At 52.4% G+C, this 15,480-nt stretch overlaps 1 protein-coding gene across 5 annotated transcripts; it reads left to right on the top strand.

Moving 5' to 3' along the window:
• Positions 1-2,062: 2,062 nt before the first annotated feature.
• On the top strand, positions 2,063-12,557 carry NCR3LG1 (natural killer cell cytotoxicity receptor 3 ligand 1). 5 transcript variants are annotated; one of them, XM_017350897.3, is made up of 4 exons: positions 2,063-2,702; positions 6,867-7,214; positions 10,466-10,792; positions 11,972-12,557. In XM_017350897.3, exons 1-4 carry the CDS (start codon positions 2,639-2,641, stop codon positions 12,064-12,066), a joined length of 834 nt encoding a protein of 277 aa, XP_017206386.2. In that variant the 5' UTR covers positions 2,063-2,638; the 3' UTR covers positions 12,067-12,557. The 5 variants fall into 5 exon arrangements, with proteins under 5 accessions (XP_017206386.2, XP_017206384.2, XP_051689944.2 ...); XM_017350895.3 differs by having other exon boundaries at positions 11,969-12,557; XM_051833984.2 differs by lacking the exon at positions 2,063-2,702 and adding an exon at positions 3,420-3,476 and having other exon boundaries at positions 11,969-12,557.
• Positions 12,558-15,480: the final 2,923 nt, after the last annotated feature.

The raw sequence follows: 15,480 nt of genomic DNA, 5'->3' as shown, positions 1-15,480 counted from the left end.
GCCACAGTGGGTGGGGGCTAGTTTTTTGGCTATCAAGAAGTTTCAAGGGGCAGGCATCAACTGCAGAGTAAAGAAAGTGGGGACAGGGTGGGTTGGGAAGAGCTGGCATTGCCATGTATCCCAGGCTGGGGTTCACAGCATCACCTCTTTTCCCCTCTTGCCGGGAGGAAGGAGTGAGGCAGGGAATTCCAACCATGCTGTATCCAAATGCAATTAAGGGTTTTGGGGGGTATTACCCTGTAACCTGCATGCTTTACCTGAGGCCCCGAGTGCCAAATCTCTTGCTTTGGAAAGTCGTGTGGATGGGGGAAGTTTTCCTTTGAAGGAAGGATATGGAATAATACTTCCCTAGCCAGGGTGAGAAACTTGGTTGTGGGACCAGATTCCTGGACCCAACCCCCAAACCACTATGTCCTGTGGGAGGGACTCTCGGGAGTAAGGCAGGGTTTTCCACATCTTGTTTCCTCATAACTTAATCCTGGGACAGGGTGCTAGGAAGTGTCCCAAGCAATGTGTTGTGACGATCGGCAAAAAGGGTGGCTAGGGGAACAGTCACAGACCCGCTGCTCCTGAGCTCACTCCTGACCCCATTCTGGGCCAATGTGATTTATTTATTTGCTCCCTTGGATAACTGCACCTGGGGTCCCACTTTCTCCAGGATGCCAACTGCACTAACTATGTGCGAACGACGTATCTTGTGCATTTGAACTTTTTTTTTTTTAATATAAACAGTCTGGGTTTGTATTTTTGTATATTTTAACCAAAGGCCCTCATTCCTGCACTGTGTTCTCAGGTCCATGAGCAATCTCAGGGATAAGTCCGCAGCAGCTCCAGGTCTGCACAGCTGGAAGGCTTTTTGTTGTTTTTTATCACCATGGAGAGCAACCATCAACCAATTGTTTTGCAATCAATTAATGATAATTAAAAAAAAAAACAGCTAAGGACTTTAAGAAGCTATTACTGATGTTATACATATGTACATGTTTTATGTCGACATGGGAAAATTTATTGAAAGCTTTCTTTTAATTGGCCTATAGATAAAAGATTGCTCATAAATTTTAACTGCTAAACTAACATGAAACCTTGGACAGAAGCAGTTTCTGCAAGCTGGCACTGCTTCCCCGACCTGTGGCTGGAACCCTGTCTTGACTGTGACTCTGCCCTATTAGCTTGAAGATGCCAGAGAAGTCATCGCCCAGTTCGACTAACAGAAGTTAGGGTCGATTCCTCTGGGGGAGGGGAGGTGGGAAGCCAGACAGGGTAGTGGGCAGTCAGGGTGGTCCCAGCGCAGGTTTATGGTGCAAAATGCTTGTTTTCCTCAGAAGTTATCTTTTGCAAAGTCAAAAGTACTTACCTGGAGCCAGCGCTGTGGTGTAGCCGGTAAAGCCGCTGCCTGTAGTGCTGCATCCCATATGGGTGCCGGTTCTAGTCCCAGCTGCCCCACTTCTGATCCAGCTCTCTGCTGTGGCCTGGGGAAGCAGTAGAAGATGGCCCAAGTCCTTGGCCCCTGCCCCATGTGGGAAGCATGGAAGAAGCTCGTGGCTCTTGGCTTCAGATTGGTGCTGCTCGAGCCATTGTGGCCAGTTGGGGAGTGAACCAGTGGATGGAAGACCTCTCTCTCTGTAACTCTGACTTCCAAATAAATAAACTAATAAATCTTTTTTATAAAAAAGTATCTGAAGGTTTTGCTTTAAACCATGTGAGGCCAGTGAATACCCAGAGCCACGGTTTCTTTCTTCTAAGCAGGTTCGGGTGGCCTTGGGACCCTGCACCGGTGTGAGAGACCTGCAAGAAGCTCCTGGCTCTTGGCTTCCTATAAGCTCAGCTCTGGCTTTTGTGGTCATTTGGGGAGTGAACCAGAGGAATGGAAAAGCTCTCTCTATGGCTCTACCTCTGTATGTAATTCTGTCTTTCAAATAAATAAAATGAATCTAAAAAAAAAAAAAAGAAAAAGACATCACCTGGGCCTTATGCCGGCACATATATGGGCGGGTGAGAAGCCCATATATGGGAGTCCTGTTTTTGAGCTCTGGCTGAGTCAGCTTCCTGCTGAGAGGGAGCTGGGGGATGGGCACGCTCTGCTGGTCTCTCACCTCCAGACATCTCTCTCTGCCTCTCGGGGTTTAGAGACCTACAGGAAAGGAGCTGTTTCCAGTGGAGTGAGCGCCGCCAAGCCCCCTGGGTCCCGCCACGCCCCCTGGGTCCCGCCCCGCGCACTTGCTGCCGGCCAGATCCCCTGGCGCGCTGGGTTTCCCAGCTCAGTTGTTGCGAACAGCGCCTCAGGTTCGGAAGTGCCGTCCGGATCACCTCTCCAGGTCGGGGGCTCTCCGTGGGTGATCCCAATTTCGGCGAGCCGCGAACATCCACGGAATCGTAGGGAGGCGTGCCGCAGAGTCGCGCGGCGCATCCAGCGTCATCGTAGTCACGTGCTCACCTGGCTCCCGGCGCCGCCGGCTACTCCAGAGGGTTTCCAGAGTCATTTCATACTTTGAGGTTGCGCCCTGAGCTCGCGTCCGCGGCAGAAGACCCGTCTCCTCTCCCGCCCCCGGCTGCGGAAGCATTGACAGCAGTGCTCTGCTCAGCGGCCGGCACCTGCGGAGCGGACGGCAAGAGGACGGAACGCAGAGCGGCTGAGTGAATGGCGAGCGGGCTAGGACCGACGCCGCTGCTGCTGGCCGTGTGGGGCACGCTGGGGGCGACAGGTACGGCCAGGGAGCGGAGGGGACGGTGCGGTGTGGGGGGCCCGGGGTCTGGGGTTTGGGTCTGGGGAGAGGGCGTGGGGACGGGACGCTGCCGTCGCCAGCCCGGCTCGGAGCCTTGCTTCGTGAAATACAGACTCGGGTAGCGATTCCACAGGTGACTGTCCTGAAGGCATTCTGTGTGCCGGGTGACAGCCCCCAGACTGTGTCCTAAGAGTGTGCGCTTTAGGGGTCGCCCGATTGCCCAGACCTTCTGGGTGTGGCGAGAGCGCCGGTGTGTGTGGGGGGGGGGGGGTGGGGGGGTAGCGGCGGTGGCCGGAGAAGCCCGGACCCAGCGAGAGCGCCGGTGTGTGTGTGGGGGGGGGGGCGGGGGATTGGTGGCATTCGCTGGAGAATCTCGGAGCCGGCGAGTTCGCCGGTGTGTGTGTGGGGCGGGGGGGAGGCGGCGGGGAGTTTGGTGGCGGTCGCCGGAGAAGCCCGGAGCCGGCGAGTTCGCCGGTGTGTGTTGGGGGCGGGCGGGTGTTGGGTGGCGATCGCCGGAGTAGCCGGGAACCCGCGAGAGCGCCGGTGTGTGTTGGGGGCGGGCGGGTGTTGGGTGGCGATCGCCGGAGTAGCCGGGAACCCGCGAGAGCGCCGGTGTGTGAGTGTCGGGGGGCGGGGGGGGGGGTTGGTGGCGGTCGCGGGAGAAGCCCGGAGCCGGCGAGAGCGCCGGTGTGTGTGTGTTGGGGGAGGGATAGCGGAAGTCGCGGGAGAAGCCCGGAGCCGGCGAGAGCGCCGGTGTGTGTGTGTTGGGGGAGGGATAGCGGAAGTCGCGGGAGAAGCCCGGAGCCGGCGAGTTCGCCGGTGTGTGTGTTGGAGGAGGGTTTGGTGGCTGTCGCCGGAGTAGCCGGGAGCAGGCAAGAGCGCCGGTGGGTGTGTGTGTGTTGGCGGGGCGGTTAGCGGCGGTCGGTCGCCTGAGAAGCCCAGCCGGCGAGAGCGCCTGTGGGGGGGGGGGGCGGGGGATTGGTGGCATTCGCATGAGAATCTCGGAGCTGGCGAGTTCGCCTGTGTGTGTGTTGGGGGGGGGGGGGGTTGGTGGCAGTCGCCAGAGAAACCCGGAGCCTGCAAGTGCACCATGGGGGGGGGGGGAGGGTGGCGGCGGTCACCGGAGAAGCCGGGAGCCTGCAAGAGAGCCAGTGGGGGTGGGGGTAGGGCTGCAGCGGCTGAGGCTTCCAGAGGCCAGGGGCTGCCTACCTGCAGGCTTAGCACTCTGGCAGATCTTGAAGGCAGAGGAAGGGCTTTGTGCCATAAGGATGTATGCCATATACACATGCGACATGTATGTGTGTAAACGCATATGCTGTTTCCCCAAGTTTGAGAAACAAAAGTAAGTTCTAAAGAGAGTAAAAATGGGGGTTAAAGCCACGGCCTGCAGCGCTGGCATCCCACGTGGACGCCGGTTTGAGTCCTGACTACTCCACTTCCCATCCAGCTCCTTGCTAATGTGCCTGCAAAAGCAGCAGAAGGTGGCCCAGGTGCTTGGGCCCCTGCACCCACGTGGGAGACAAGAAGCTCCTGGCTCCTGGCTTCCACCTGGTGCTGCTGGGTCCTTTGCATTCACTTGGGAGAGTGAACCAGGCAATGGAAGACCTCACTCTCTCTCTCCCTCCCTCTCTCTCTCTACCTCTACCTAGACCTCTCTCTCTCTGCCTTTCCAATAAATAAATGCAAAAATGTAGACATTAAACAGAATAGTTGATGATGATATCAAAAAGAATAAATAGTATTTCTAAGCATTTGAGTGCACACCCTGAAAATAAAGTTAAGAAAGCAATTTCCTGTACAACAGCTTTAAAAAGAATAAAAGCCTGGCGTGGCCCAGTCCTGCGTGGATGTCCTTTGCAGCAGTGGGTGGCGGCTTCTGTCCACCTGCTCTCCTAGCTCGGTGCGTGCCTCTGCCCCGTGGAAGATTCGGTGGACATGGACACGAGGCCCCAGAACTCTTCCTGGTTGTGAACTAAAGGCTAACAAAGATTCTCACTTTGAAGTGGACAGTGAAAAATCAGCACTTGTTATATTAACGATGTCCAGTTGGTGCTGGTGCACAGGATGCACGTCACATTGTTGAGGCAGAAGCAATGAATGATGCGGCCAGTCCAGTTACAGGCACCCTGGCAATTTTGGAAATGCATGACCAATGGTTTCCCTGGGTGGCTTTGAAATAGCGCCACCCGTGTCTTCAGGCTGAAGTGTGGTTCAGGGCCTGTGCATGTGAGTGGACGGCCCTTAGTGGCCAGGGAGGAAGACGTGGACTCAAGAAGAGGAGGACGTGAGACTCTTAAGCAAATCTGGAAGGCAGTCTGCTCCTAGGGGTGCAGCAAGGTACCTCAGGAAAAGCAAAACCTGCCGCTGATGGAGGTGGCGGCGATGGAGATGACGATGAGGAGGAGACTGAAGAAGCAGCTGTATAGGAGATACCCCAGCCAAAAGTCACAAAATCCAGCCAGCATGGGAAGGGCTCAAAACCATCAACGCCAACATCAAAAGGTCAGCAATCCCTCAAAAAGCAGGAAACACTCCTAAAGCACCCAAAGGACCTGGTTCTGTGGAAGACTTTTTTTTTTTTTTTTTTTTTGACAGGCAGAGTGGATAGTGAGAGAGAGACAGAGAGAAAGGTCTTCTTTTTGCCGTTGGTTCACCCTCCAATGGCCGCCACAGCTGGCGCACTGCGGCCGGTGCACCGCACTGATCCGAAGGCAGGAGCCAGGTGCCTCTCCTCGTCTCCCATGGGGTGCAGGGCCCAAGCACTTGGGCCATCCTCCACTGTCTTCCCGGGCCACAGCAGAGAGCTGACCTAGAAGAGGGCAACTGAGATAGAATCTGGCGCCCCGACCGGGATTAGAACCCGGTGTGCCGGCGCCGCTAGGTGGAGGATTAGCCTATTGAGCCGTGGCGCCGGCGTGTAGAAGACATTAAAGCTGACATGCAGGCAAGTGTGGAGAAAGCTGGTTGTCTTCCCTGGGTGGAAGATGAGAAATGCTTCCAGGGACTGACCAGGAGGCCAAGCGAGATCTCTCTGTGGAGGACGCCTCCGAGAAGACAGTTCATGCAGTTGGTGAAAGTTTTCCATGTGACTTTAATTCTGTAACAGTTGGTATTGGACTGCCCTTTTTATAGTGGAGGGTGAGAAGTTTCCCTTTTGTGTTGGATCATGTTGTCCATATTCGATGGCCAAGAATGTGTTGATCAAAATGCCTGTTTAGGGGGTCAGTGCTCTGGTGTAGCAGGTTAAGCGGCTGCATGCAGTGCTGGCATGCCACGTGGGCACGGGTTCCAGTCCCAGCTGCTCTACTTCTGATTCAGCTCCCTGCTAATGCACCCGGGAAAGCAGCAGCAGATGACCCAAGTGCTTTGGCCTCTGCACCCATGTGGGAGACCTGGCTGACTTTCCCATCCCTTCTCCTTTCCTTGGGGAAGTACAATGAATAAATGAAGACTGATTGGTACTGAAAAAAAAAAGCTTACCATTAAAAATAAATTAATAAATAAATTTGTGGATGAGTCTGTAGAAAAGTGCACTCAGGTGCCAAGGCCACGCAGAAGGCCAGGTGGCTGGATCTACTGTGGAAGGCAAACCCCACCTCCTCCTGCAGAAGGCCCCAAGACAGAACCTGTTCTCCATCCAAGAGGAAGCCTAATGGGAGGAATAGGACACGAGAAGGCAGGATGAGGTGACCACACAAGAAGTGCTTTCCTTGAAAAGTCCACGGCCCAATTTTCCAGTGGTATAAAACCCCCAGATGACTTCCTTTCACAACTTTTTCCTGGGAAGAAGCTCCTCCTGGTTGTTTCACTGGGAACTTTGCCCCTTAGCTTTCAGTCCCTCTGTACTTTTCAATAAAATACTTTGCTAACAATCAGCTCGTTTGCTCGTTCATCTGCCTCATGCTTTCTCGTGGATAGACCAGTTCCTGGGCTTCATATCAGCAGGAGCCATCTTGATGTATGGGCGGGGGTCGAACCCTCCACTTACCACTGTAACAGGGCCATGGACAAAGGACCCCTGTCCTGAGTCCTTCCCTATCCATGCCCTAAAGGAATTTGCTTGCCATTCATGTGGTTGTGTTTGAGCTGCGGGCCTGTTATTTGCCAAGGGGCTCCTATAACTGAGTTCTCCTGTCGCCACAGGTTTTCTGAAAGTGGAGATGGCAGGGAAGACTCAGGTCGTGTTCCTCAATGACGATGTCACCATCTACTGTAAGATCCCCGGTTCCCCACTCCTGGACAGCAGCTTCATGGGTGTCATCTGGTTTCAGAAGATTGGAGGATCGGAAATGGAAGCCAGGCTGTATGAGTATTATGGCGGTCACCAAGCAGCATTCCGACCTGGAGCCAGCGTGCCTCTTGAGCTGCTGGAGAGGGGAGACGCCTCACTGCGGCTGCCTGGCATCCAGCTCAGGGAAGCCGGAGAGTACCGCTGTGAGGTGGTGGTCACCCCCCAGAAGGCAGAGGGCGTAGTCCAGGTGGAAGTTGTGGGTGAGTGTCCTAGGGCAGCGCCCTGCGGTTCCTTGCCCTGGTGCTGGGGCTCGGGTGGAGCAAGGCTTAGAGCAGGGGCCCGGGGATCAGACGTGGGTTGAGTCCTGGGCTTTGGTAGAATTAGACAACCTTGGGCAAGCTATTAGGCATTCTGAATCTCAGTGCCCTTTTGTCTGAACAAGGGGAGTCGTCTGCCTGGGAGGGCTGTTGGGAAGATGCCATGAAAACACGCAGGGGAAGTGACTGTCAGGGCACAGCTTCATTCCCTGTGCGTGGGCAGAGAAAGGCGGCCATGGTGATCATTACGTTATTCCCATATGGGGTGGGAGTCAGTCTCACTGAAGAGCTACCTCGGAAAGGAGAGGGAAGCTGGGCTGTGGCTCTCAGAAGTGACCCCCATGCCAGCTCTTTGCTTCCACACTGAGTGCATCTGTCATTTAATATCTTTGGGCCTGGATTTCCCAATACAAAATGGGCCGTGTGATAGGACAACAAGTGCAAACCTCTAGTTGAGTGCCTGAAGTGAGGAAGAAAAGTTCCCAGGACAAAAACATCCCCTGAATCCATCTTTGAGCTCCACTGTCTTCCAGTACAAAAAGGCCTGATGCACCCTGGTGAGAACGTAGAGAAAAGGGAACCCTGACACACTGTTGGTGGGAGTCAGTTACCATGGCCATTAAGGGGACCAGGGAGGAAGGTGTTCAGAGAAAGGCAACACAGGCCAGGGTTTGGCTTAGCGGTGAAGATGCCCACATCTGGGGCCTGGGTTGTATCACAGTGGGTTTTGCCACTGGCATCCCATATCCAGAGTGTTGGTTCAAGTCTGGCTGATCCACTTCCATTTTAGCTCCTGGCTAGTGTGCCCAGGGAGGCAGTGGAAGATGGCCCAAGTGCTGGGGCTCCTGCCATGCATGTGGGAGAACCAGGATGGAGTTCCTGGCTCCTCGCTCTGGCCCAGCTTATCCCGGGCTGTTGCAGTAATCTGGGGAATGAAGCAGTATATGGAAGCTCGTTCTTGCTCTCGCTCTCATTCTCTCTCTCTTTCTCTTTCCCCATCCCTCTCCCTCTCCCTCTTTCTCTGTTGTTTTACTCTTTCATAATACATAAAGAAATCTTTAAATGAAAGGATGTAATGCCATGTGCAGCCAAATGGATGTTCTTGGTGGCTATTACGGTAAGTGAAATAAGCCACACATTCACAGATATGTATATTTTCTGTCGTATGTGAAGTTTAAATATATATATTTGGAAAAGTGACCTGATAATATGTGGATGGACTTCGTGGGTATGTTGCTGGGGCTGCCATAATGAAACACCTGTGACTTGGTGGCTCACACAAGAACGTGTGGTTTCTCACGGTTCTGAAGGTGAGGTGTCACGGGTGTTGGTTTCTTTTGGGCCCTTTCTCCTTGGCTGTTCTCTCCCTGTGTTCCTGTGGTTTCCCTCTGTGCATTGTGTCTGGGTCCTGTTTCCTCGTTTGCTAAGGACCCCAGTCAGATTAGATGAGGACCTACCCAAGTGTTCTCATTTAAGCTGTGTTTTCTCATTAATACAGTCTCAGTGTGAGATGCTAGAAATTTGTGAGGCATAGTAATTGTGGAGGGACGCAGTTCAGTACTAATAAGGGAACACTGTCTGTGAGCCCTCCGTGACTATACATAGGACCTTGAATATTGTGACATATTGACTTTGGGAGTGGGGATATATGTTAGTTAGGATTCATTTCCTCTGCACCAGACAGAGAGCCAAAAACAATGATTTTTGAAAAATTAATGGACTTTATTTTTTCTAGGAGAGTTTTACATTTACTAAAAAATCTAAAAAATTAAGGCGCTGGCCTGGGGATGTAGTGTGTTAAGCCGCTGCCTGCCATTTGCGCATCCCATATGAACACCTGTTCAAGTCCTGGCTGCTCTAGTTCTGGTCCAGTTCCCTGATAATATACCTGGAATAGCAGCAGGAGATGGCCCACGTGCTTGGGGCCCTGCACCCCAGTGGGAGACCTGGAAGAAGCCCCTGGGTCCAGGCTTTGGCCTGGACAGCCCTGGCTTTTGTGGCCATTTGGGGAGTGAATCAGCTGATGGAAGTTGCTCTCCCTCTCTGACTCTCCGTCTCTGTCTTTGTAATTCTGCCTTTCAAATTAATAAATTTTAAAAAAACAAAAACCAGCCTCTAGTATGCATAGCTATTTAGTTTGGTGTGATTTAAAAACTTGTAAAGCTAATCCCCAGCCCTTGCCATTATTGATGTCTTGTGTTAGTATGGCACACTGTTCGTTAAAGATGTATGCAGGCAGCTGGGTCAGAAGTGCAGCGGCTGAGCCTGAAACTGGTGCCCATATTGGATGCTGGACCACAGTCAGCAGCTTTACTCACTACACCAGGACGCTGGCCCCAGTGTGCCACATTTCATCCAAGTTTTTTATTTGATAGCAGTGAGCTGTCACTCACTGGTTCACTCCCCAAATGCTCCCAATGGGTTGAGAGAGGACCGCAGCCAGGGCTCCCATGTGGGTTCAAGGACCCTATTGCCTGAGTCATCACTGCTGCCTCCTAGGTGAAGGGGAGAAGGATGCTGAAGGGGAACGGGAGTGACGGCCACGGCCCTTTTCTTCAGGACACACTTCTATTTAGGCAGGCTTTCTGCAAGTTGCTCTTGCCACTTTTGATTGTGCCTGGAACCCTCAGACCCTAATTCACATGGCCACGCTGACTTGCAGTGGAAGCTGGGTGATGTAGCTTTAATCTGGATGTGTTACATCTAACCAAAAACACAGGCTGGAAATTAGGCAGCAGTTAGGATTCTGTACCACTACAGTGCTCCAAGATTTTCTGCAGATTCTCCAAGGTGTGCATGATGCAAAATAGCTAAGAGACTCATGGAGCGCTGGCATGATGACGGTTAGCTGAATGTGAGTGCCATCAGTTCACTCCCCTCTCCTGCGGTCGTGCTACGTGTCAGACCTCAGGCTGGTCATAAGCTTGTGCTTGCCTCCCTTCAGGGAGCCACTGTCTGGTGTGGTACATTAGTGCTTCGCAGCATGACAGGACTGGGCATGGCTGCAGAATTACCCAACCTCGGTCTCAGTCTTTAAGCAGAGTGGCCATCTCGTGGATCTGGTCCCGTCTTGGCCAGTAGCAGTGATGGACAGATGTGTGGGCACCAGGAAAGTTAGTTAGCAGAAGCTGTGAGGGCAGGAAAGGATGGCTGAGCTCTGGGCCTGAGGCTGTGTGACTCCTCTCTCCTGGCAGCTTCTCCAGCTGGCAAAGTAACTCTGGACCAAGCCACAACGAAAGAAAACAGATATGTCCGTCTGGTGTGCAAGACATCTGGCTTCTACCCTGAATCCATTACCATAACTTGGGAGAAGTGGACCCAGAAGGCTCCCCAGCACCTACAGATTTCTGAAGGCGAATTCAGTGGCCCTCCGGTCAAGAATGAGGATGGGACGTTTAATGTTACTAGCTACTTGACACTGAAGTCCCCATTGGAAGCTGATGGGGCCCCCTACTACTGCGTGGTGGGACACGTATCCTTGCACACGTCCCAGAGGTTCAGTCTTCCAGCGATTGAGACAGGTAAGCATCTTTCTGGACATGGTGCTTCCCGCCACCTTGAGGGAGTGTAACTTAAATTGTTGGATGCCTCAAGGATCTTTTCTTGGGATTGACAGGGAAGGAGAGAAAGCTTGGGCTGGAGGGAACAAGCTGGGGTCAGGCCCTGCCCAGCCCCGAATCAGCAGCCCAGACTAAGTCCCTACACCAGATGTCTGGTCAGTAGAGGGTGGTGATAATAGTTGTCCAGTCGAAACAGGGCTGCTCATCAGCTCATGGCACCTTCAGGGTTAGGTCTGGATGGTCTGTGTGTCTTGGAGTGGGAAGCTGGCCTGATGATGGGGGATGGGGACAGGATCCTGCCCAAATCCCCTACAGAGAAGGGGCTAGCAGGGGCCAGGAACCAGCCTGCAACATCCCTTCCAGCAGGATCCAGATCTACTATGAACTGTTGGCTGGCAGAGGCCACATTAGAGGTCCTGTCTCAAGGGCTGAGTCCCCAGGATATATGGCCATCATAGAGGGGTCCTACAGCTGCCTGGGGCTTTGCCCAGGCTCACCGGATCTTTAGGACACAACTCATGACAGAGCCCCTCCTGCTGGCAAGGCGGGAGGTTTTTGACCTCATCCTGGGCGACCTGACCACGTCTCTAGTGTTGGGTAGGAATGACTCTGCTGGGCAGATACATCTTCTGGAGCTAGGAGGGGTAGGGAAGGCAGAGGTCCTGGGGGATGTTTGTCTAGTTATGCCAGAGTGGACCTTTCGTGCTCCTAGATGGGAAAGGAGTTGTTCTTGGAAGTAAGGGCATGTGTGTGTGGTGTGTTCCAGGTGTGCGCATGCAGGTGTGTGGGAGACAAGTGAATAGGAAATATGCTGTGTGTGTGTGTGTGTGTGTGTGTGTGTGTGTGTGTGAGGGGTTGGGGAGGTATGTGTGTAAGTGAGAGAAGATGAAGCGGTGACTACAGAAGCTCTGAAGACGCATATGGCGTATATACGTGGTATGCGGTGCCCCATATTACAGTGCATTTCTGACAAGGGCTGAATACAATGATGTGTCAAAGTGTGTGTGATGGGAATGGTGATGCTGAGACACGTGGCAGAGGGCAAATGACACAAAGCACACAGGTCCTAGCAGCAGTTGGGTGGTCTTATTGGCTCTTGCAAATAGCTTTCTCTTAACATTCTTCTCTTTCTCTCAGCAGAATCTTCGACAGGAAACGTCTTTGGGAATAATTTCTACTCTATTCCTGTGGCAGCTGTAATTATTGGACTGATTTTTAATTTTTATTTAATTTAATTTTAAATATTTAATTTAAACAATTTTTAATTTTATTTTTTTAATTTTAGAGATTTATAAATGTAAGATGCTACTGATACAAATGTCCAAAAGTTACAAAAGTCTGATGGTCTTGTGTTGTTATCAGACATGATGGTTATCTTAATGAGAGAGGCCCAGAGGCCTAAAAGGGATAGATGTTTTATAAAATTCTACAGGTGCTTTCAAAAATATTGTGTGGAGTAAACAAGTGGTTCTTCTTGTTAGTTAATGAGTTTATACTTTTAAACAGGGCTATGTAAAGTCTTTTGTCATCCACAGTTTTGTACTCAATTGATGATACTTTAAAGAAAACAGCTAAGGACTTTAAGAAGCTATTACTGATGTTATACATATGTACATGTTTATGTTGACACAGGAAAATTTATTGAGAGCTTTGTTTTAATTGGCTTATAGGTAAAAGATTGCTCACAAATGTAAACTGCTAAATTAACATGAAACCTTGGACAGAATCAGTTTCTGCAAGCTGGCACTGCTTCCCCCACCTGTGGCTGGAACCTGTCTTGACTGTGACGCTGCCCTACTAGCTTGAAGAAGCCAGAGAGGTCATTGCCCAGTTCGACTAACAGAAGTTAGGGGTGATTCCTCTGGGGGAGGGGAGGTGGGGAGCCAGACAGGGTGGTGGGCAGTCAGGGTGGTCCCAGCGGAGGTTTAGGGTACAAAATGCTTGCTTTCCTCAGAGGTTGTCTTTAGCAAGGTCAAAAGTACCTGCCTGGGGCCAGTGCTGTGGCGTAGTGGGTAAAGCTGCTGCCTGCAGTGCCAACATCCCACATGGGCACCAATTCGAGTCTCAGCTGCTCCACTTCTGATCCAGCTCTCTGCTGTGGCCTGGGAAAGCAGCAGAAGATGACTTAAGTCCTTGGACCCCTGCCCCCACTGGGAGACCTGGAAGAAACTCCTGGCTCTTGGCTTCAGATCGGTGCAGCTCCAGCTGTTGCAGGCAACTGGGGAGTGAACCAGTGGGATTGGACCTCTCTCTCTCTCTCTGTCTCTCCTTCTCTTTCTCTGTAACTCTGACCTCCAAATAAATCTTTAAAAAAAAAATCTTTGGGCCGGCGCCATGGCTCAATAGGCTAATTCTCCACCTTACGGCGCCGGCACACCAGGTTCTAGTCCCGGTCGGGGCACCGGATTCTGTCCCAGTTGCCCCTCTTCCAGGCCAGCTCTCTGCTGTAGCCCGGGAGTGCAGTGGAGGATGGCCCAAGTGCTTGGGCCCTGCACCCCATGGGAGACCAGGAGAAGCACCTGGCTCCTGGCTTCGTATCAGTGCGATGCACCGGCCGTGGTGGCCATTGGAGGGTGAACCAACAGCAAAAGGAAGACCTTTCTCTCTGTCTCTCTCTCACTGTCCACTCTGCCTGTCAAAAAAAAAAAATCTTTAAATCTTTTTTAAAAAATAGTATCTGCCTGCCCACTCCTTAGAAGCTTCTGGTCTTACCCTGAGAAAAGCAAGAGGTGGCGATTCCTTCTGAGCTCCTAGTTTACTGTAAAGCAAATTAGGTATCCCACCCTTCTGAAGGCTCTTTTTGTTTTATCATGATCATGCCAGACAGGATAAAAGATTGCAAATCAGGTCTTTTGGTAGGTTTTGTCCCCACCTTGTAACTGAATGTCAGGTTTCTTCTTCCCCAAGATTGTGCTTAAAAACCCCAGTACATGGGGCCCTTCAGTTTTGCCTTTCTTGGAGCCCCCCTCCATGCTACTCTGGCTGGAGGTCTCTGACTCTAATAAATCTTGCTTAAACCTTTTTTTTTTTAAAAGATAATAAATCAAATACTAAGTTAAAAAGAGTCTGGTTTGCTTCAGCTGGGATGCTGATGGTCAGGGGATGAGGAAGTGGAGACGTATTTATGCTACATAGAATGACATTTCATGAGAGGAGTCATGCGACTCAGAGACAAGGGTTAGCTGAGCTGATCAGCTGAAGAAAGCTCAGAACGGCTCTGACGCGTGCCATGCACCTGTGCACTGTTGCTTCTCCTGCTGCAGGAACCAAACCGTGGAGCTGCATATGCTCTTTGTTTCATTGGTCAGTGCCCGGAAAGAAGTGGGGTAGGGCCCGGCTAGGGTAGAACTAGACTGGGGTGTAGGCTATACCTGCCTCCCCAGAGAATTTGCCAATAACCTCAACTCCAGTGCAATGAAACTGAGTGCTGGTCCCAGTTCAGACTTCAAACTCACTTTGCTTCTTTTCCCCCAGCTCATTTCAGACTGGAGTGTTCTTTAGCCATGCCTTAGTCTAGGAGTTGGGCTGACTGTCATGTATAGGATCCATGTCTTCCCCAAGTCTTCTGCCTGGCACCGTACAACCTAGATACGCCTGTGAGAGCAGGATCCAGCAGGGAGGAGCTGAGGTGGAGAGCTGGGAGGATGCCACTGTAGGTCCCAGCGGGTCTTGTAGAAGCTGGCTGGGTCACCCCCAGAAGGGTGAGGGGAGCATCTTCGTGGAGCACATGCGGGCCTCGTGCTGACTGACTGGAGATGCCAAATCCACAGGCGCGGAGGCCTTGGCAGTTTTCCAGGATGGCCAGTGGGTTAGTTTTTCCAGACTAGCGGTTTTGGTACAGGAAGAGAGTGACCTGGCTTCCCTCCCCTGTGGAGTTCAGGACTGAGGCCCAGAATGCGCGTCATACCATTGAGGTGAGCTGGGAACAGATGGAGGATGCGCCCCATCAGCTTGCCCCGCGACTGGACTGGCTGGAGGAAAGGCACCCAGATGGCAAGGAGCCCAGTCCTCCTGCAAGACTGCGCCATGCACATGGGCCAGAGCAAGTGCCCGTGAGGTCCTCTGACTCTGGATGTGTTGTGCTTAAAGCTGCGGCTCTCACAACACGGCTGGGCACACTCTCAGTCTCAAATCAGAGACCTCAAGGAAGCTCCAGGGTTCCCTAAGTACACTTTCCTCTTGTTCTTGTGGGGCAAGGAGGGCGTGGTCCAGCTACCCAACTTTCCCATGTCTGGAACTTGCCAGCTTCCCCTCTGCTAAGGATCTTCCTTGGACCGGGGCGGGGCGGGCGGGGGAGGGGGGGCGGGAGCCTAGGACCAGTGGCCCCGATTTTCCTGGGATCACGTCGATCTGCTCTGTAGCCAGCAGGTGGTGCTGGGCCCTCAGTTCTGCCAGCTCTGGGCTCCGTCACCAGCAGTTTCAGGTCTTCCTTCGCTGGCGTGGAGGAAGGTAACTCTGGATGGGACTCCAGGATGCTGCTGCCGCCTCAGGCTCCTCATTAGTGACTCCTACCCTTCCCTCAGCCTTAGGGACAGCTGAGCTGAGTCCTGAGAGCACTGGGCTGACTGCGTAGCTTTTTATTTCTCCCTCCAAATTAGAAATGGGTCAGCCCTGTTAGGAAGGGAATCAACAGTGGGGCCTGTGTGGGT

The sequence above is a fragment of the Oryctolagus cuniculus genome, chromosome 1 (assembly GCF_964237555.1).
Source record: "Oryctolagus cuniculus chromosome 1, mOryCun1.1, whole genome shotgun sequence".
Taxonomy (NCBI): Eukaryota; Metazoa; Chordata; class Mammalia; order Lagomorpha; family Leporidae; genus Oryctolagus; species Oryctolagus cuniculus.
This window is presented reverse-complemented; position numbering and strand designations above follow the sequence as displayed.

Bases quoted from the DNA above. Each gene is read 5' to 3' on its own strand.
- NCR3LG1 (XM_017350895.3), top strand. From the start codon at position 2,639: ATGGCGAGCGGGCTAGGACCGACGCCGCTGCTGCTGGCCGTGTGGGGC. The intron at 2,703-6,866 runs GTACGGCCAGGG...CTGTCGCCACAG, and splicing joins GGGCACGCTGGGGGCGACAG to GTTTTCTGAAAGTGGAGATG. The intron at 7,215-10,465 runs GTGAGTGTCCTA...CTCTCCTGGCAG, and splicing joins AGTCCAGGTGGAAGTTGTGG to CTTCTCCAGCTGGCAAAGTA.